The sequence below is a fragment of the Cornus florida genome, unplaced genomic scaffold (genome assembly GCF_030987335.1).
Source record: "Cornus florida cultivar Cherokee Brave unplaced genomic scaffold, ASM3098733v1 CherokeeBrave_3.0.0_Hap2_Chr08, whole genome shotgun sequence".
Lineage (NCBI taxonomy): Eukaryota > Viridiplantae > Streptophyta > Magnoliopsida > Cornales > Cornaceae > Cornus > Cornus florida.
The window spans coordinates 36,519,089-36,536,505 of record NW_026775578.1 but is presented as its reverse complement, the minus strand read 5'-3'; the positions used below and the strand labels follow the sequence as shown (position 1 = coordinate 36,536,505).

The window sequence follows — 17,417 nt, the reverse complement described above, 5'->3', positions numbered from 1 at the left end:
ATTCTAAAGTTGAAATACTTTATCATTAAAGAAAATATTTAGAAACAACGAAAATCTATTAAACATATAAGCACACAACTTATGAGTGCAATCTATTAACGAATGAACTACCACTTAAGACATTTATGGAATATGTTGAAAGAATGGGTCTTGAGTTTAGTCAACAATGATTATTTTTAATTATGGATTGGACAATGATTATTTTTAATTATGGATTGCTTAACGGTGCTTATATATATATATATATATATATATATATATATATATGACATTTTGCGCTCATTAAATGTGTTTCTGATATTTCCTATCTATTAATGTACATGTACGTATTGCTTTAATAGGTGTAATAGGAATAATTTTTGAAAAGACATTACTGTTAGATCATTATTGATACTTCTTATTTATAGGCTATGTAGAATGAGTTACTAGTGTTGTGGTACATGGAAGGGACTGTATCATTTAGTGATATATAACTGCCATGACTCGCATTGGTAATTTATTTACTTTGGTATTTATAATGACCAACTTAAGGACTCAATCTGATTTAAGATGCACACTAATGACTATTTTACTAAACCACTACAGAAGTTATCATATGAGTCAAGTGGGAGAATGTAAGATTATTTATTAATTGTGTGGCCCACATGATTTGGACATGTGATATATTTCATTAATTAGTGGTTAAGTAAATAGATATCAGCTTAAAATTATTTTATTTGGTCAACTTATAAACTACATTTATGGTCATTAATTATTGGAGAAGTGTTTTCTTATTTTATTCCTTATTTTGATGAAAAGTGGAATTAAGGTTACTAAAAAGGAAAACTGGTCTTCTCTCTACCTTTATAAAAGTGCATATATCACATCAATTATGTACGCTAATGAAAACAACACGTATAATGTTTATGTCTACAAAAGGCCGAGAGAGAGAAATCGGTTTCCACGCTTTAACTATTGCAGTTTAGCATGTTGTTCATTCTGCAAAAAGATATCACGTTTGCCTTGATCTTTTCGAGTTTTATAATTATAGATTGAGGTATTTATATCTAACTATTTATTTATACATTATAGATATGTGAAAATCATAAAGTTCTAAGGTATGAGATTTATGTAAATCATGTGATTAATGCTTGACATAAATAAGTTCACATGATAATGCTGACCTCATAATAAGATGTTAATTTAGCGTGTGGAATAGCTATTAGGATAAATTACACTAATTTTTTCTGAAAATTTGGACAAATTACATATGGGTATTTTGATTTTTCTTGAGATTTGGCGTGCTTAGTGACACCCTATTGTTTTCTTTCCAACAGACCCATGGACCAAATTTTGAAAAATAACAAATTTACCCTCCCTTGTATAAAATGCAAATTGATAAATTATTATGGATATAAGGGCATTACTAACTAAGAAATAAAAAAGAAAAAACCAAAGAAGGGTGACACCATTCACACGGGGCCTCTAGGCCGGGAAAACTACAAATTTCAGATATATTTATTATATATAGAATCTTCCTTTTGCGGAGCATCACATTATATTGGCATAGCGATCATGTCTAGGCTGGGGGGCAATTTTTATTTCTGATATAAGCCTTGCAATTTCCTGGTTGACAAAATAAGGCCCACACCATCCATTATGAAGTATTGTTTTTGAGACCGTGACTTTCCTACCAGGATCCTCCTATTTGTTACCATCTATTTTTTATTTATCTGTTTATTTTTATTATTATTATTATTTTTGGATACACTCTATAAGGAGAATACCCCAGGACTATACAAGAGAATAATTGTTAGCAAAAAGAAATCTCTATAATCCATGCTATATGAGAAGATAGATACAGCAGCAAGCACAGGCAATTAGCAAAGACATTGGGTGTAAAAAAAAATTACGTTTTATAGCCATCCACATACAGAGTGCCTTGGGACATAAACTTTGAACTACAGTAGACTGACATCGCGTCCTTTAGATCTGAGACTTGAATGATCCATCGATTCACCCTTGCCCTTGACCTCAGCAGTAGACACCACTGGATGCCATGTATCAAACCATAAAGAAGTCTTTCTTCCATCCCTTATGATATGTATAATGTGGTTCCCAGCAGTGTCTCTCAATCTCATGGTTAATTTGGTTTTTGCTATGCAGGAGTGTAAAATAGCAGGGGAGACTCTGGTGGAAGGCCGCGGCGGCAACGGTGGTGGTGGAGATGGAAGGAGCTTAAGATCCTGTCTATGATACTGTGCCCATGAAAGACAATGAAAGTGTAACTAGAAAAAAAGTTTCAAAACATACTTGTATGCTTGTACCTTATTTTACACTATTGGTGTAATGCCTTGCGACTTTCCAGCGCATACAGTCGTGTGTGTGTGTGTGTGTGTGTGTGTGTGATGGATGGCAAGAAACTCCCCCACTGTTCCTTAAACAGGTCCGTGCCTGCTAATATGAATGTCATCTTGAATAATGTTCTTGGCACCCATCACTTTCAACTTGACCAATATTCTAGTCATAGAGATGAAATTGTGAAGAAATGCTTTAGAATATGAATGTCATCTTGAATAATGTTCTTGGCACCCATCATTTTCAACTTGACCAATATTCTAGTCATAGAGATGAAATTGTGAAGAAATGCTTTAGAATTGAAAGGATTGATTGAACCAAAACTCAATGTATGGAGTGTAAATTTGATAAAGATTCAGACATTGATAATATAATGATAAAACTAAAAAATTAAAAGATAACTCAAAACTACTTTCATAATGTAGGATTTAGAATACAAATGACGGGAAGGTAGACGGTGATATAACAAGTTGAATTGGAACGGGAGAGATAAAATGGAGACAATCCAGTAAGATATTATGTGATAAAAGAGTGGCATATGCTAAAAGGATTGGACCAATTATGTAGTATGGAGTGGAGAGGGTTGGGCCCTAAAAAAGAAGAAAGAACAACCACTCCGTGTAGCAGAAATGAGAATGTTACGATGAATGAGTAGAGTAACAAGAATAGATAAAAGGAAAAAATTAGATGCAATACCCATTGGTGATAAAAGTAGAGAAAGTCTTACATCCAAGACCTAGCAGAGAAAGTCTTACATCCAAGACCTAGCGGCTAGCCAAAAATAATAATATGGGATGAGATCATTAAATATAATTTTTGAAAATTAAATATAGTAAGTAAAATAACAACTAATAGATCAGATTGAAGAAAGAATTTATGTGGCCAATTTCATTCATATTTGAAAAATAACTTCTTTAAATAAAATTATTTAACACTGGGATAAATTTGCCCTTAGACTTAAAAGAAAACGTAATAATCAAGCTGAATGCAATACACACTACTAATCATCATTGAATTGCTATATTTCAGCTTGGTTTGTTCATATACAAGTGACTTTCTGAATAAACTAACTTCTGTATGTTGAGCTTCTATCTCCTGCCTTTTCACTCCTCTGGATGTCCATAATAGGATCATGATCTTTTCAGTGGCTGTAGTGTTGCTTATTTTATTTCCTTTGTATTCTGTTGGCCTTGCTAGGCTTGAACATCAATTCAAAATTAATAATAAAATAAAATAAAATAACAAAAATAATTATAATACTCCAGACATAATTATCTAATCCTATGAATTAAAGAGCTACCATCCACTTATCCCAAAAAAAAAAAAAAAAAAAGAGCTACCATCTAATGCTATGAATTAAAGAGCACTTGCATTCTTCCACACGTTATGTCAACATTCAGAAGCAAATTCAGTAAATTGCTCACTAACAAAGAGAGAACATGAAAAGCCACAACTTGTATTTTGAAACCCATTCAGGTACAATGTTTCATCTTTTATGGAAAAATAACATAAATCCCATACCCCAAATTCATAGGACAATCATCCTACCATGTGGGGTTCCATTTGTCATGCACCTTCATTGGGTATTTCATTAGGTGGCATTTCCAAACTCAAAACATTCATGTCTTGCGAAACAGATGTTCTGTAAGTTACGAAAAACAAGAAGTCAGATGCTAAGAGAATAGGATTATATTTGTTCAACATGTCACGTTGTGTGAAACAAATTTGGAGAGCATGAAGCAATTAAGCTAAATATATTGAATAGTGTGCAATCATTTTTATGACTAAGGTGCTAATGTTTCAACTTTCAAATCTAAGTGTTCCCTTCTCCTTCCGTCATACAACGTTCTCTGAGTGCGATCTGATGGTAGCAAAAAATGGTATTGTTTTCCACATCTAGTTCACTTGCTTATATTTTAACATTTACAAGAGATTTTTTTGGGATGGGCATGATCAATGAGCTGAATTTCTTCTTTAGACTTCAAACTAGAAAAATGATACTGGATTTTCATCTTACAACCAAAATGGGGATGTCCCATATCGCTTGAGGGGGAGAAGTTACTGACACGTGTGTGTGGATGCCTCCTAACTGTGCAGATGCGAAAACTGTGCGCACGACGAGTGTGCAACGCAATCCGTATTTACCCAGCGGGTCGTGATTCTTATAAAATTTTGAAATTTAAGACACCATCTGTCATCTCTATTTTCTCATCTTTCCAAATTCAAACATAGATATGTAGATATACTACATAAATATCCGTTTTTTATGTTATGTTTGGTTGGAAGGAAGGATTGAGGAGGGATGGATGAGGGGGGGATAGATGATGCTTCTTATGTTTGGTTCTAGGGAAGGGAAGAGAGGCAGGAAGCAAAGAGGGATGAAGCATCCCTCCTAGCATGTTGTTTGTTAATCAGTCCAAAATTGGGTGGAAGAGAGGAGGGAAAGAAAGAATAACCAACCCAAAAAAGGTAATACCAATTTTAACCTTTAGTTATTTACTAAATAACTAGTTAAACCCTACGGAAATTCTCCCATACATAATGAGGGTATATTGGTAAAAAAATATAAAAACTCTCCTTCCTTTCCTTTCCTTACATTCTATCCTTTCCATTCAATCAAACAAAAAGTGAGGAAGTCACCTTCCCTTCCTTAGGGATGCCTCATCCATCTCTCATGACTCAAACTTACGCAAGATCTCCCCAAATCCTTCCAGCAGTTGATCCATCAACAAATCTGCTCCTCACACAGTTTGCTTCTTCATGGATTTCCAATCTCATTCCTAGTCACGTCCCTTTTTTGTGTGCTTAAACTTTGGGGTTGTTGAAACGCTTGAACCACATCTATAAATGATTCAACAACCAGTTGATACACTCGCAATGCTAGATGTATAATGAATGTGGAAAAATACAAATTCAAACAATAAAAAATTACCATAATGCACAAGCAATCAGTATGGAATTTATTCACAGGAAAAAAGAAATGAATATGGAATGCCTGAATGCTCCAATATTGTGTGCTTATATTTTTTGAACTTAAGTGTATTTACATAAAGCATTGAGTCTGAAAAACAATAGGGTTTTGAGTAATTCAATTCAAATAGGAACCTCAGAATTAGCATACTCGATCATTGAAAGACAAAAGCAGGCCAATATTATTCGATGGATACCTCAATCGATTGAAGTCTCCTGTCCTTTTAGGAAGAGGACTCTGAATTTTATAACTTTCCAAAACCACTTTAATGTATGTCAAAAAGGATTTAGATGAATCAAACATGAAACCCATATTGGTGAATGCATGAACTTTAGACGGTGAGTGTCAAAATACAAGTTGGAATTGATGTGTATGAAATTCCAGATCTACTTCGATACAGAGTTCTCGGGGAGTTTTGCATGCCCCGACGCAGCGTGAATCCAGGCTCCTATTAAGTGGGATTAAGGGCGATGTATCAGGGGAACCTCCACGCCGACAACCATGCAAAACAGATAATATTGATGGTTTGAAATAGAAAAAGCGGATAGAAATGAGAAAGTCTTCTCTGCTTACCAACTTGCTTGTTTGGATCGTACAGTTGCTAAGGGTTGCAGGTAATCTGTTCCATTTCTTTCTTTCTTATTCTACAATCTTGCAAGGAATTTTGAACAAACAAGCGTATCACCAGTCATTCCCCCGAACAGAAGGATCTTCTTCTCTAAATCATTTGACTTCTGAGTTCTTTGTCCAAACTTCTTAATCTTCTATCCATGCTAGCCGGAAAGCATTCATTATTTAGCACACCAAGCGGGGAAGTTCCTGGGATTACTTGGAGGATTGATTGTTGGAAAGGCAAACAAAGAAAGCAACATGCCCGTCAGATAAAAAGAAAGAATTAACAGCGCAGTGCGTGCATTAGGATGCGGCGTATGAAGTATCTGCTTGAGGAAGAGGAGGTTTTCAAGGCTCTGGGGAGATGTGTGGAGACAAGGCGTCTTTCAATGCCTTTTTAAAAACTTCAAAAATCTATGCAATACTATTTCTGAATCTACCCCTAACACCTCCCACCTGAACATTAGAGGGGCAGACACGAGGCCTATACAAGCCTTACCTAACCTCTTTTCAGGGTAAAATGGCCATAGCAGCAACATCTCCCCGTCACTCAGGCAGAAGGTGAGGACACTTATTCGGATTGGTGAAACCTAGAAGGAGAAAGTCTTTTCACTCATTGTATATGAGACTCCACTTTATCAATTGTTAGAATCCGGGGTACAGTTAGTGAAAGAACCCGGTTTTCTGTCTTCACAAGTTCCAAATATGCCCTTTCACTACCACGCTGACGAGGAAAGCAGAGAAGAACAAGGCGCTAGTTAGCACTCCTGCAAGAAAACAGCCTAGCTAACAAGCAAGAAAAACGACTACGCCACAACGGCTTTCTATAAGCTCAATCCGTTGCTTGTTGCCACTATCCCTGCTCCTTTGAGAATCAATATATAGTCAGTAAGATAATTCATATTGATTATCGCGGGGAGAGAGAGCTGCTCTGCGAAGCTGGGCGTTCAGTCTTCTTATGGAGGAACCCATAGACGAAAGAGAATAGAAAAGGCCTTCAAAAAAGAGCGAGGGAGTGATGAAATAAATGCTCGTGAGCCGCCAAGTACCAGTCTCGCAACAGTATTGGCGCAAAAGGGTGTGAGGTCTGTCTTGAAAGAGCCTCCTGTTCCTACTGCAAGTGCTAGATAATCGGTGACATTAGGATCGGTGACAGAGCTACCAAATAGAAGGAAGAAGCTCCAATTCGTAGAGCAAGGTCTTCTTCTTTGCCCCAGGGAGTCTATTAGGAGATCGAAGAACCTGCAAGGTGGGGCTTTTTCTTATAACTTATAAGGGGAGGTCTGGTCCAGGTTTCAGTCTTTCAATGCCTTTTTAAAAACTTCAAAAATCTATGCAATACTATTTCTTAATCTACCCCTAGCACCTCCCACCTGAACATTAAAGGGGCGGACATGAGGCCTATAAGAGCAACCTTATAGATTTCAACCACAACTGATCGTGATTTTTGTTTACCCGGTTCGTCTCAAATAAATGCTACAACCCTTCCTTAACATTCTGACTTCTGTCCAGAAAAGAAGAGAGCTGGGGATGCCACGATCGGAGAGACAAGGCATATACGTGAGTTCATTCTATAGTTGGAAAGTAGTCAATAAAGACTACTCCATTTCTTGGGTTGTAGCCAGCTTGAACCTGAAGTTTGGCTCTTCTTCTATGAGAATCTCACTATGTCTGATGCTTTTCCTCGCTTGAGTAATGGTGCATACTTGTGAACTTGAGGAGAAAAAGGAATCAAAGAACCGAGCGTTGCATTCTACTTGTTTCTTTAGCAGACATGTCTAAAAGCCCTTGTGATTCCTATATTGCAGTTTTCACTAAATTTCATTAGTGGAGCCTTATTACATAAGCATATTTTTGTATTGGTCTTTTACTGGTAACTGTGGGCTAGATTGTGACTGTTTGATATCTCAAATGTGTGATTTATGGTATGACAAGTCAAGATTTTGGAAAATGTTCGTGAGGTTATTAGACTTAGGTTGCCAAGTTTGAGATCAAAACTTGGAGTCTGTACTTTTTTTATTTATTTGAATGTCAAGTTGTTATGTTGGTTACCTATGCCAACTGAAAAGTTGTTCTAAAAATTAAAAGTTCAAATAAAGATTCTGAGAAAGGGAACAAGAGGTGTACTATATGTTATATGTTGAAATCTTTTTGTGCTCCAACTTTAATGTTTTTCTTTGTTATTCAAAAGCATTATATGTTTACTAATAAGAACCTACTTATCATAATTACGAGGTCTATTGAGTTCTGCTTTTATTTCTCATTCAAAAGCATTTCAGGATTTTCTTGCTTATCATGGTGAATTGTGCTTCTTCTCTGTATGGTTTCTGCCTTCAAGCACTACTCTCCATTTAGTTTGTTATTGAATATGTATATATAATGATAATGTTGATGATGAAGAAGAATATGCAGAAGTAAATTTTTTTTTTCTTTAGGCATTATATAGCTGACAAAATTTTAAAAGACAATCCTTGTAATAAGAATCTAAGAAAGTCAATTAGGAGAAGAAAGTGAAAAACACAAATAAAAAAGGAAGCTATATTATCGAACATAAGATCGAATCAAAGATGGCAGTAGAAGGGATTAATTTATAATAAAAGCACGGAAATCCAAGCTACTTACAGCTGAGTTGATCTACACTGGATCTTGCCCAAATGGTTTAGGGAGACCAGGAGACGAAAACAAGTAAAGCCTGGATAATATCGCCCTGTTACTATTACACCATCCCTTGGTTTGCACACCTCTTCCAACGTTTGCCTTTTAAGATCATAACTCAGGATCCTAAGCGGAATGCTCAAGAAGATAACATCAGAAGTCGGATGAAAAGCAAAGGGTTGAAACCACAAAAACTGAGAACGAGAAAGCCCTTTAGAAAGCACCAAATCATTTATTAAACTAGCCATGTCGATCCTATACTTCAAAGCCCATTCCATGGCCTTACAGTCTCCTTCAAGTGACCAAATGAACAACATGGTGGGGGTTTTCCTCGCATAACATAGCCGGCCCATCAACACCCCAATACATCCAATTAGATTTCGATTTGCACTTTCTGTCAATGGGAGCTCAACGGCATGAACACCGACTTCATTGAGATCAAACCTCAAAAGGTGCTTAGACAAAGATAACTGGTACAGTGCACCGTGAAAGTAAACAGCATGCCTTACCCAGGAGCGCCCATTAATGCAGGAATCAATTTGTACCCGGTGTCTAACCCATTGTTCAGTATTAGAACAGTATACGTCCAACACAAGCTTATTTTTCATTTTGCATCTTGCAATGCGTACAACTCTGTAGCAAAGGGACTCAGAGGGGTTAAAAGCCAATGCTGCATAGCAATGACGCTGCTGGTGGCGGCGGGCTTTGGGAATCGGCACATATTGCTTCATCACAGGGTTGCACACATAGTACCGTAAATCAAAGGAATTGAAGAACAAAAACAAGCCATTGCAACTATCAAGAAAGTCATTTGCATTAGTCTTTTGGAACGATAAGTTGGCCAAATATTCAGAATCAACAAATCCTCCTCCACCACCACCATCAATGCCACTGTTGTCTTCTACAGAAACATAGTCAATGAGCTCTTCGTTGTCAAAGCGCCCCAAATGCTTTAAAAATGCATCCCGTACTGGGCGACTGGCGTCTGTGGTTATAAGGGGCATATGAGGTGGGAGAGCATAACTACGGAAGAAAAGGCCACAGAGAGGAAGAGACACTCTGGGCAAGCAAAACACAGAGATTAGATAATCCCATGATTTGCATACACATTTGAACCTAGTCAGAGGCTTTTCCGGCAATCAACACAGTATCTCAACCAACACATCATCGGGAAAGAAGCCCATTATTATTCGAATAAGGAACACAAAGGCGATTCTTTTTTATTCCGGTGAACATTCCCGGACCTACATTCAATGCTTTAGGAAAACGGTGTGCTTCAGGGCGAGCAATAGGTTTGAAGACAGGCCGCAGTAGTTTCAATGCACCAAAGGGATGGGATGGATCGGAATGAGGGGCTACCCCTTACTAACTATAAATCTTACCGGAGACAGATCTAACTAGTCTCTGCGAGTGGAGGAAGTTTCCGTTTTTCTTATGAAGCAGAAACCCTCGTAATCGAAGAAGGGGTCATGGGGTATATGTAGGTAAACCAAGACCGTGCCAGACCTTAATGCCTATTCCTTACGTGCAAGGTTGAGACAATGAAGTATCATCACATATGCACATAAATACCTTCGAATCTGAAGATCGTTCAAAACTGTCTTCAATTGGAGTCCTTGCATGAATTAGGGTTTCGAACCTTAGGGACTTCAGTGTAAATAAGACGGAGAGTTTCGGCTAGATTTCTCAGTGTTCTTTCATTGACTATACGCGTAGATATATATAGCAGGGTAAAGTGCAAAAAAACCCCTGAACTATGGGAGAAATATGCAACTAACCCTTTTAACTGTCAAAAATACAAGAAACCCTCTGAATTATGAAAAAAGTTACAGATTACCCCATCCGGCCAAGATCCGATGAAAATTAACTGTTAAAATTTGCTGAATTATTTTAAAAGACTATACTGCCCTTAGAAGCATGAAAGGACAAAAGTGCCCTTAATTTTCAATCTTTAGACCCCAATATCCCAATCCTTATAATGAGTAACAAAGTCAAATATGGCTTTTACCAAATTTCCCAAATCATGAAATCTGCAACTCTGGTAAGGGTTTTTGTCGGGGTTCTTGTAGCTCAATGAACTGTTAATCATGGTGAATGAACATTTGTTTTGGGAGTTTAAAAATAATCCATCACTCATTGCTTGTGATTCTATACATACATCCCAAACTCAAATCCTTCATTTAATTTCTTAATAAAAGTTGAATACACAATTGATTTAATTGCCAAGAACTAATTAATTGTTGCATTCAGATTCAGAAGTTGTATGGAGAATATGTTACACTTTTCATGCTTGCTTGTGTACTAACATTAAGGCTATGTTTGGTAGGATGGGTTTGAAGGGGGAGGATAACATTAGTTATAAGGGAAAGGGAAGGAAAGGGAAGGGAAGGATAAGTTTAATCCTCAATCGTGTTTGGTTGATTAATGAAGGAAAAGAAAGGGAAGGATAACAATCATGTTTGGGAAAAGAAAGGAAAGGAAAGGATAATAAAAAATTTACTATTATGCCCTTTATATATTTTAACAGATAAATTTTTAGATTTAAATATGCAACAATATTTTTGCCCCAAGATTCGGTTCTAAGGCTCAGTTTGGTAGCAAATGCCACATTCATCTTCTCTTTCCAAATCAATATTTCAAAACTCAACAGCACTTAACTAATTTATGCAGTGGTATTGAGGCTAAGCAGCCCAACTCTGCCATGAGAAAATCTACTCGTGTGCAGCTGATTAAGAATGGGAAGAAGATCGCTGCATTTGTACCCAATGATGGTTGCTTAAACTATATTGAGGAGAATGTAAAAGTCTTCAACAAAACTAGTGTAGATCTTCTTTAATTGCTTACTTTGTGTTGTAGGACACAAAGCAAGCTAAATCTTATAAAAGGAGCCGGCTCAAGTAAAAGTGGAGGAGGCTCCAATATGAATGGAGCAGGCTCTACTTTAAGTAGAGGAGGCTCCAATATGAGTAGAGCAGGCTCCCAAAATGGGAGGCGGCTCCTTTCACGAAAAATTGTTCTGGTAACCAATTTTATGTCATGTTAGGTGGCAGAAGTAAAACAAAGAAAAAGAAATGCAATTTACCCAAAAATAAAAAATAAATAAATAAAATGTAACTCACTTTTATTCCTAAAATGAAGTTGAAATAACATTCATACTCAAGAGCACAAATGAATTTCCTATTAAAAGTTTGATTTCCTTCAACAAAAAAGATGATAAAATCAATAAAACAATAATAAAGTCAATGAAATAATCATATTGGTAAGTACTGAAACAATCAACAGATCGCATAGAAAACCTAATTACTAGATCTTCCTTCAAGCAAGTAACAACAGAGAAAAGTAAAAAAATGATCATTAATTTAATCTTTAAATTTGGCTTCTTACTTTTTTGGGTGAGAGGGGTTTGATCACAAATGTAATCAATGATGATCAACAACATAAAACAGTAAGTTAGGTTCTTTCTGACTTTATTTAAAAAAAAAAAAAAAAACTTAACAACCCAAGGCATGAAGTGGATCGAACATACAGATCCACCAATTTCTTGCAAATAATGACCCCAAATTAGGAAGTGCCGAGATATAATGGGAATAGGACACTTGAAGGGAGCCGGCTCAACCATGATCATGGAGCCGGCTCTTATGGGTTTTTGAGAGGTGCCGAGTGGAGCCGGCTCTTCCTTTTTGTAGAGCCGGCTCCACATTTTTTTTGGAGCCGCCTCAAGTAATTGCTGGAGCCGGCTCTCTTGGGCAATTGAGAAATCCCGAGAGTTGGTGTATGCAGGCCAATAATACAGGCCCTAATATGAAGAGCAAATTTGAGGGTAAAATTGGCTTAACATATATTTTGTATGCCATTGCCTGCCATTGCCTTCCCTTTCCTTCCTTATCCTCCCAATTTTGGAAGGTTAAAAAATTACTGTACGTTGCTTATAAATAACCCTCCAAACCCCTCCCTCTCCTTCCCTTTCCCTCCACTAACTTTACCCAAACACAATTTTTTTATTACCCTCCATCCCCTTCCCTTCCCTTTCCCTTCAAACCCATCCAACCAAACTGACCCTAAGAGCTGAGGCGTGGACAAACTTTTCAAGCCGCCGTTACGAAGAGGAGAAGAACCGACGGGAGCAATCTCTTCACGGCATTGTAGAAGGCAATGGGATCAGCGGCGGTGGGCGCCAGAGATCTACCGCAAAGGACGGTGAGGAGGATCTTGGATCTATGAGCAGGGTCAGTGCGTTGGGTATATGGCGGTGATGGTTAACAACGAGTTACTGTGGATGACGCAATGGTTGACGCGTGCAAACGTGTCAGGCGACGGTGATGATGAATTGTGGAAGACGCCGGTGAGTTTGGTTCAATTTTTCGGCAAAAATGAACTTACCAGCGTGTACAAATTTTCCGGTGGTGATGATAGTGAGATAACGAGCCGGCGATGGTGAGCTTTTTAAGAAATGGGTCTTCACCAGCAAGCACCAATGACAATGAGCGCCTGGTGTGTACAGAGAGGTGATTGGTGGAGAGGTTGAGAACGGCGAGGACAGACTGAACGACGGGCAACAAGAAGGAACGGTCGGTGGTGACGACGAATTGCACGATTGGCAGATGGTTGGTTTATCCACGCCTGAGACTTCTCTCGATAGTCCATGGCCAAATTCATCGACTCCTTACCATCGATGTCTATAATTTGGGGAAAGAAAGATGATGCGGAAGGGTTCAAGGTTTGATTATATAAAACTGCGTCATTTTATTGGAAGGGCAACTTCATTTTTTCAGGAGGGTTTTTTGCCCTTTACCCTATATATTATATATGTGCGTAATATATAGAGTAATGATATTTAAAATGATTAAAATCTATTTGTAGCAGAAGAATCTATCCTAGGATTTTTATTGTAAATGGGTCAGCTCAAGTGTGGGTCAGTTCAACGATAGTTATGTTTTATTGCTTGGGCCTTGGCCCAAATCGATATCGATATATAGTGTGGACCTCTAGTCCCAACTCGGTTGCAACTTGCAACATTGTCTCTTTGTATGTATATGCAATAGCTGCATCATTGTTCCAGTGTTCCTATTTACTATTTACTATATATATATACATAATACTTTCTTTTTTTTGTTAAGAAAAACCCATCAACTATCCAAAAGGGGTGATTTAACTGACGAAAAGTTAGTTAAGAGGGAGCTATTTGGACATTGAGTTTTTTTTTGTATATATATTTTTGAGACAAAAATGCCATGTACCTATTTTAATATACCCCACATATATATCTACTCCATTATCACTCTTAGGCGCTGTAGACACTAAAATTTTAGTGGGCTTTGATTTTAACAAATGGATCCATTAAATATGGGCTTAATGTTTAATTAAGTTATTTAATTGGCCCAAATTTGGCCCACTTAAATTATTTAATTGGCCCACCCTAGATGGTTAAATATAAAGGTCATTATTCCTAATAAAATATATTTGGAATAATTATTTTTAAGGATAATTATCATAATATAACCGGCCCGGCCCAGTTATGATATTTTTCTTATCAGAGAGGATACGTGTCATCATCCTATAAATCCAAGAAGCCTATAAATAGAGGCTTGAAGGAAGGAGGAAGGGACACAAATTTTGAATTCAGAAATCTAGAATTCCAGAGAAATACAGAAGCTCTCATCCCTAACATCCAAATCCAAAGGCGAAGAACACCAGGCACATCAAATCGTGCCGGTCTTCATCAAATTCCATGATGATCAACAACAAGCACATCAAATCGTGCTGTTCCTCATCCAAATTCCACGGCGATCCAAGAACAAACTCGTGCAGCCCTTGGATCCAACCAACAACAAAAAGGAGATCGAATCAGAGGACCATTCTTTTTGTAAAGAATATTACAAAGGGTTGTACTCCATCATCATAAATTAATAAAATTATTATTTTGCCCATATTTTGTTTCTATTTGCAGGATTACAAAATTTGTGTGTACAAATTTCTGGCACGTCCGGTAGGACATCCTTTGCCTCTTATCTCTTTCTCCTATCATTAAGTTTATTTTCTATCAGATTCTATGGCTCCCCCTAAGACTCAGACAGACAAAAAAGCCCAAAAAAATATCACTACTACAAAGGTCGACGCCAAAGCCACCATGAAAAGTGGCACGAAAGCCAAATCAAGTAATGGAAGTACCTTGGCGGGCCTTATGACACGTAGTAAGTCCCAGGCAATCACGTCCTCCAAACATCAACAAAACTCGGTGAAAACCGATCCTACAAAGCCGGTGAATGTGAAAACTCAACATGTCAAGAACCCTGACGTTGTTCCGGAGGAGATTCCGCCACCAGATTTACCTCATTCCGTCGATGATGCTCACTCTAGTGTCGGTTCACCCTCAGAATCACTACGTCAAACTTCAGAGTAATCAATCACTTCAAGGAACGTTGACTCTCAAGGCCTATCGTACTCTGATGTGGTCACTGCTATGATGACTGGAGCTGCCATGATGGAGGAATAACTAGCAACTATGGCTCGTGCCATTGAGAACCTTACAAAGACTGTTGAAGAGAATGACTTGCAAATCGCTACACTGATGAACGAATTGGAAGTTCAGATCTTCAGTGAATCACCAATGCCATCTGGGAATTGTGTAAATTCCACACCACCACCGTCTGGGAATCCTACATCTTCCACAGCAATGCCGACGGAGAATCCTAATGTAATACCCCTAATTTTAAAAGGATAGTCTCGGCATTTTAATTATTGTTTTATTGCATTTTTGTGTGACTATTTGCTTATTTGTTTAATTGTTTAATGGTTTTAACTATTTATTTGATTTAGTTGTTTAAACATGCATTTAAATTGCATTAATTGATTTCTTGTTTTCTTTAATTGAATTGTTTGATTTAAGTGTCTTTTGTATTTTCTTTGATTGGATTACTTTAGTGTTATTAATTTTAATGTGTAACTTAGTTTAATTAAATGTTTTATTGGATTTAATTTGTGTAATTAGATTAAATTAGTAACAGTTATAATGTATTAAATTAGTAATAGTAATAGTTAAACAATAGGGTTTATTTTCTTTTAGAATGCACATTGTGGCCGAGTAGGATTTACATTAGGGCACTGTCTCTAATTATACGTGGATTAGGGTTTTAATGTTCTAAGCCTATAAATATAATATTACGGTGGTTTAGGGTTTTACAAACATAAGCATAGTTCTATTCACATAAAGCAGAAGGTTGAGAGAACGAAGGCACCGTAAAGGTTATCGAGGAGAAAAACAGAGAGGACCAATGGAGTATTGTTGTGGATTAAACCAAAACCATAAGAGGCTTAAAGGTATTCAGTGGTTGCCGAAAATTTAGAGACGACGTCGGGATTTCATAACTGAAATCACATGCAAGTTCTTTTCTTCCTCTCTCCCGTTGGCTTTTGTTCTGTGCACACCTAGATGATCTCTAGGTTTTTAATTGGACATTAAATATATTTTGCATGTTTAATATATGTTAGAATATTAGCCAATATGTGTTTAGTTTTGATTGGAATCTGTTGTTGAAATTGTATCTCAGTGTTTATTCGTAAGCATGTTAAATCGGTAATAGTTTGTATGGTTCTTTTTAATGCAAACTGTTTTAAATAAATAAGTAGGATGATATAAGATGAAATTTAGACCCTTATTTTCAGTTTTTACCAAGAACAGAAGGGGTGGAAGCGGTCGGAGACGAAGCAGAAGGCCGGAGGAGGTTTGGGCTCTCAAAAAGGGAGAGAGCCGGCTCCATGGAAGAGGGAGCCGGCTCCCCCCCAAGAGTAGAGCTGGCTCTAGGGGATGTAGAGCCGGCTCTACCCCTCTAGATCCGGCTCCAAGAAGTTTTGGAGCTTGCTCCATTGTTGTTTGGAGCCTGCTCTATAAGTTTAAAAGCAGGCTCTCTCACGATGATGTTTTCTGGACTTTTCTGGGCGTCGTTTGGATGATTTTAAAATTTTCTGAATTGTGTTGTGAATATACTGGGGTTCTTAATTCCAATTTCAAGTGTTATTAAAACCTCTTATTGCATAGTTTATGTCTCTATGCTAAATGATGAAACAGTAGAAAATTATACAACTGTGCACGCTGTTAACGGAAGTAAGGAAATTAATTGTTTAATTTAATTTTAGCAATTTAATGGGATATAGTATGATTATAAATCTTATATTGAATGCATGATATGGTCATTTATTTGTTAGATTTGATCTATGCATGCTCTGGATGTTAATTGTTGAAATATTAAATTCTTTTCTGCAATTACATGGATTAACGCTAGGATTTTAATTACTGAAATATTTAAACACTATTCTGCAATTATCTGGATCATGGTTTTGGAATGTAAATTGCTGAACTATTATTTATGTTGTATAATTTACATGGATGTGGAAGATTATATGCAACGGTATGGGACGGTGGCATACTAGGGATAGTTTAGCTCAAAACGCTAATACCTGACCTATCGAATTAAAGGAATGGATTGTAAAATATTGAATCCTATTTGTGTTTAAGTCAGATCAACTGACTAAGTTGGTTATAGTTAAGTCATATCAACTGAATAAGTTGAGTGACTAACTGGATTGTATATTGTATGTCAGCTCAATGAATAATTGGATGACATACTCTGGTTTTGGACGAACTTTAGATATATGGTTATGGTACCACGAGGTAAGCTTGAGTCTCAGGCTCGTTGGTTAAGGTGTGTATATGCAGTGGATGCGTAGCTGGCTATGATAGGTTGAGGTGTACCTTGTTAGGTCTAGGTACTCATGCCTACCTTTGGGTGCGTTTTAGCATGTTGCCTTCTATTCAGGTTGAGACCCCTATTGTAGTCCCGTGAAT

At 37.1% G+C, this 17,417-nt stretch overlaps 1 protein-coding gene across 1 annotated transcript; it reads right to left on the bottom strand.

Annotated features, from left to right (window-relative positions):
- Positions 1-3,198: 3,198 nt before the first annotated feature.
- LOC132271303 (F-box protein At5g07610-like) lies at positions 3,199-10,255 on the bottom strand. Its single transcript, XM_059772642.1, has 2 exons — positions 8,543-10,255; positions 3,199-3,979 (listed from the first exon to the last, which is right to left on the bottom strand). Exons 1-2 carry the CDS (start codon positions 9,577-9,579, stop codon positions 3,904-3,906), a joined length of 1,113 nt encoding a protein of 370 aa, XP_059628625.1. The 5' UTR covers positions 9,580-10,255; the 3' UTR covers positions 3,199-3,903.
- Positions 10,256-17,417: the final 7,162 nt, after the last annotated feature.

What these genes read in the sequence shown, in the direction of transcription:
- LOC132271303 (XM_059772642.1), bottom strand. Translation starts at nt 9,579, where the DNA reads ATGCCCCTTATAACCACAGACGCCAGTCGCCCAGTACGGGATGCATTT. An exon ending in CAGTGTAGATCAACTCAGCT is followed by an intron (nt 3,980 to 8,542) that starts GTAAGTAGCTTG and finishes CGTAACTTACAG; the next exon opens with AACATCTGTTTCGCAAGACA.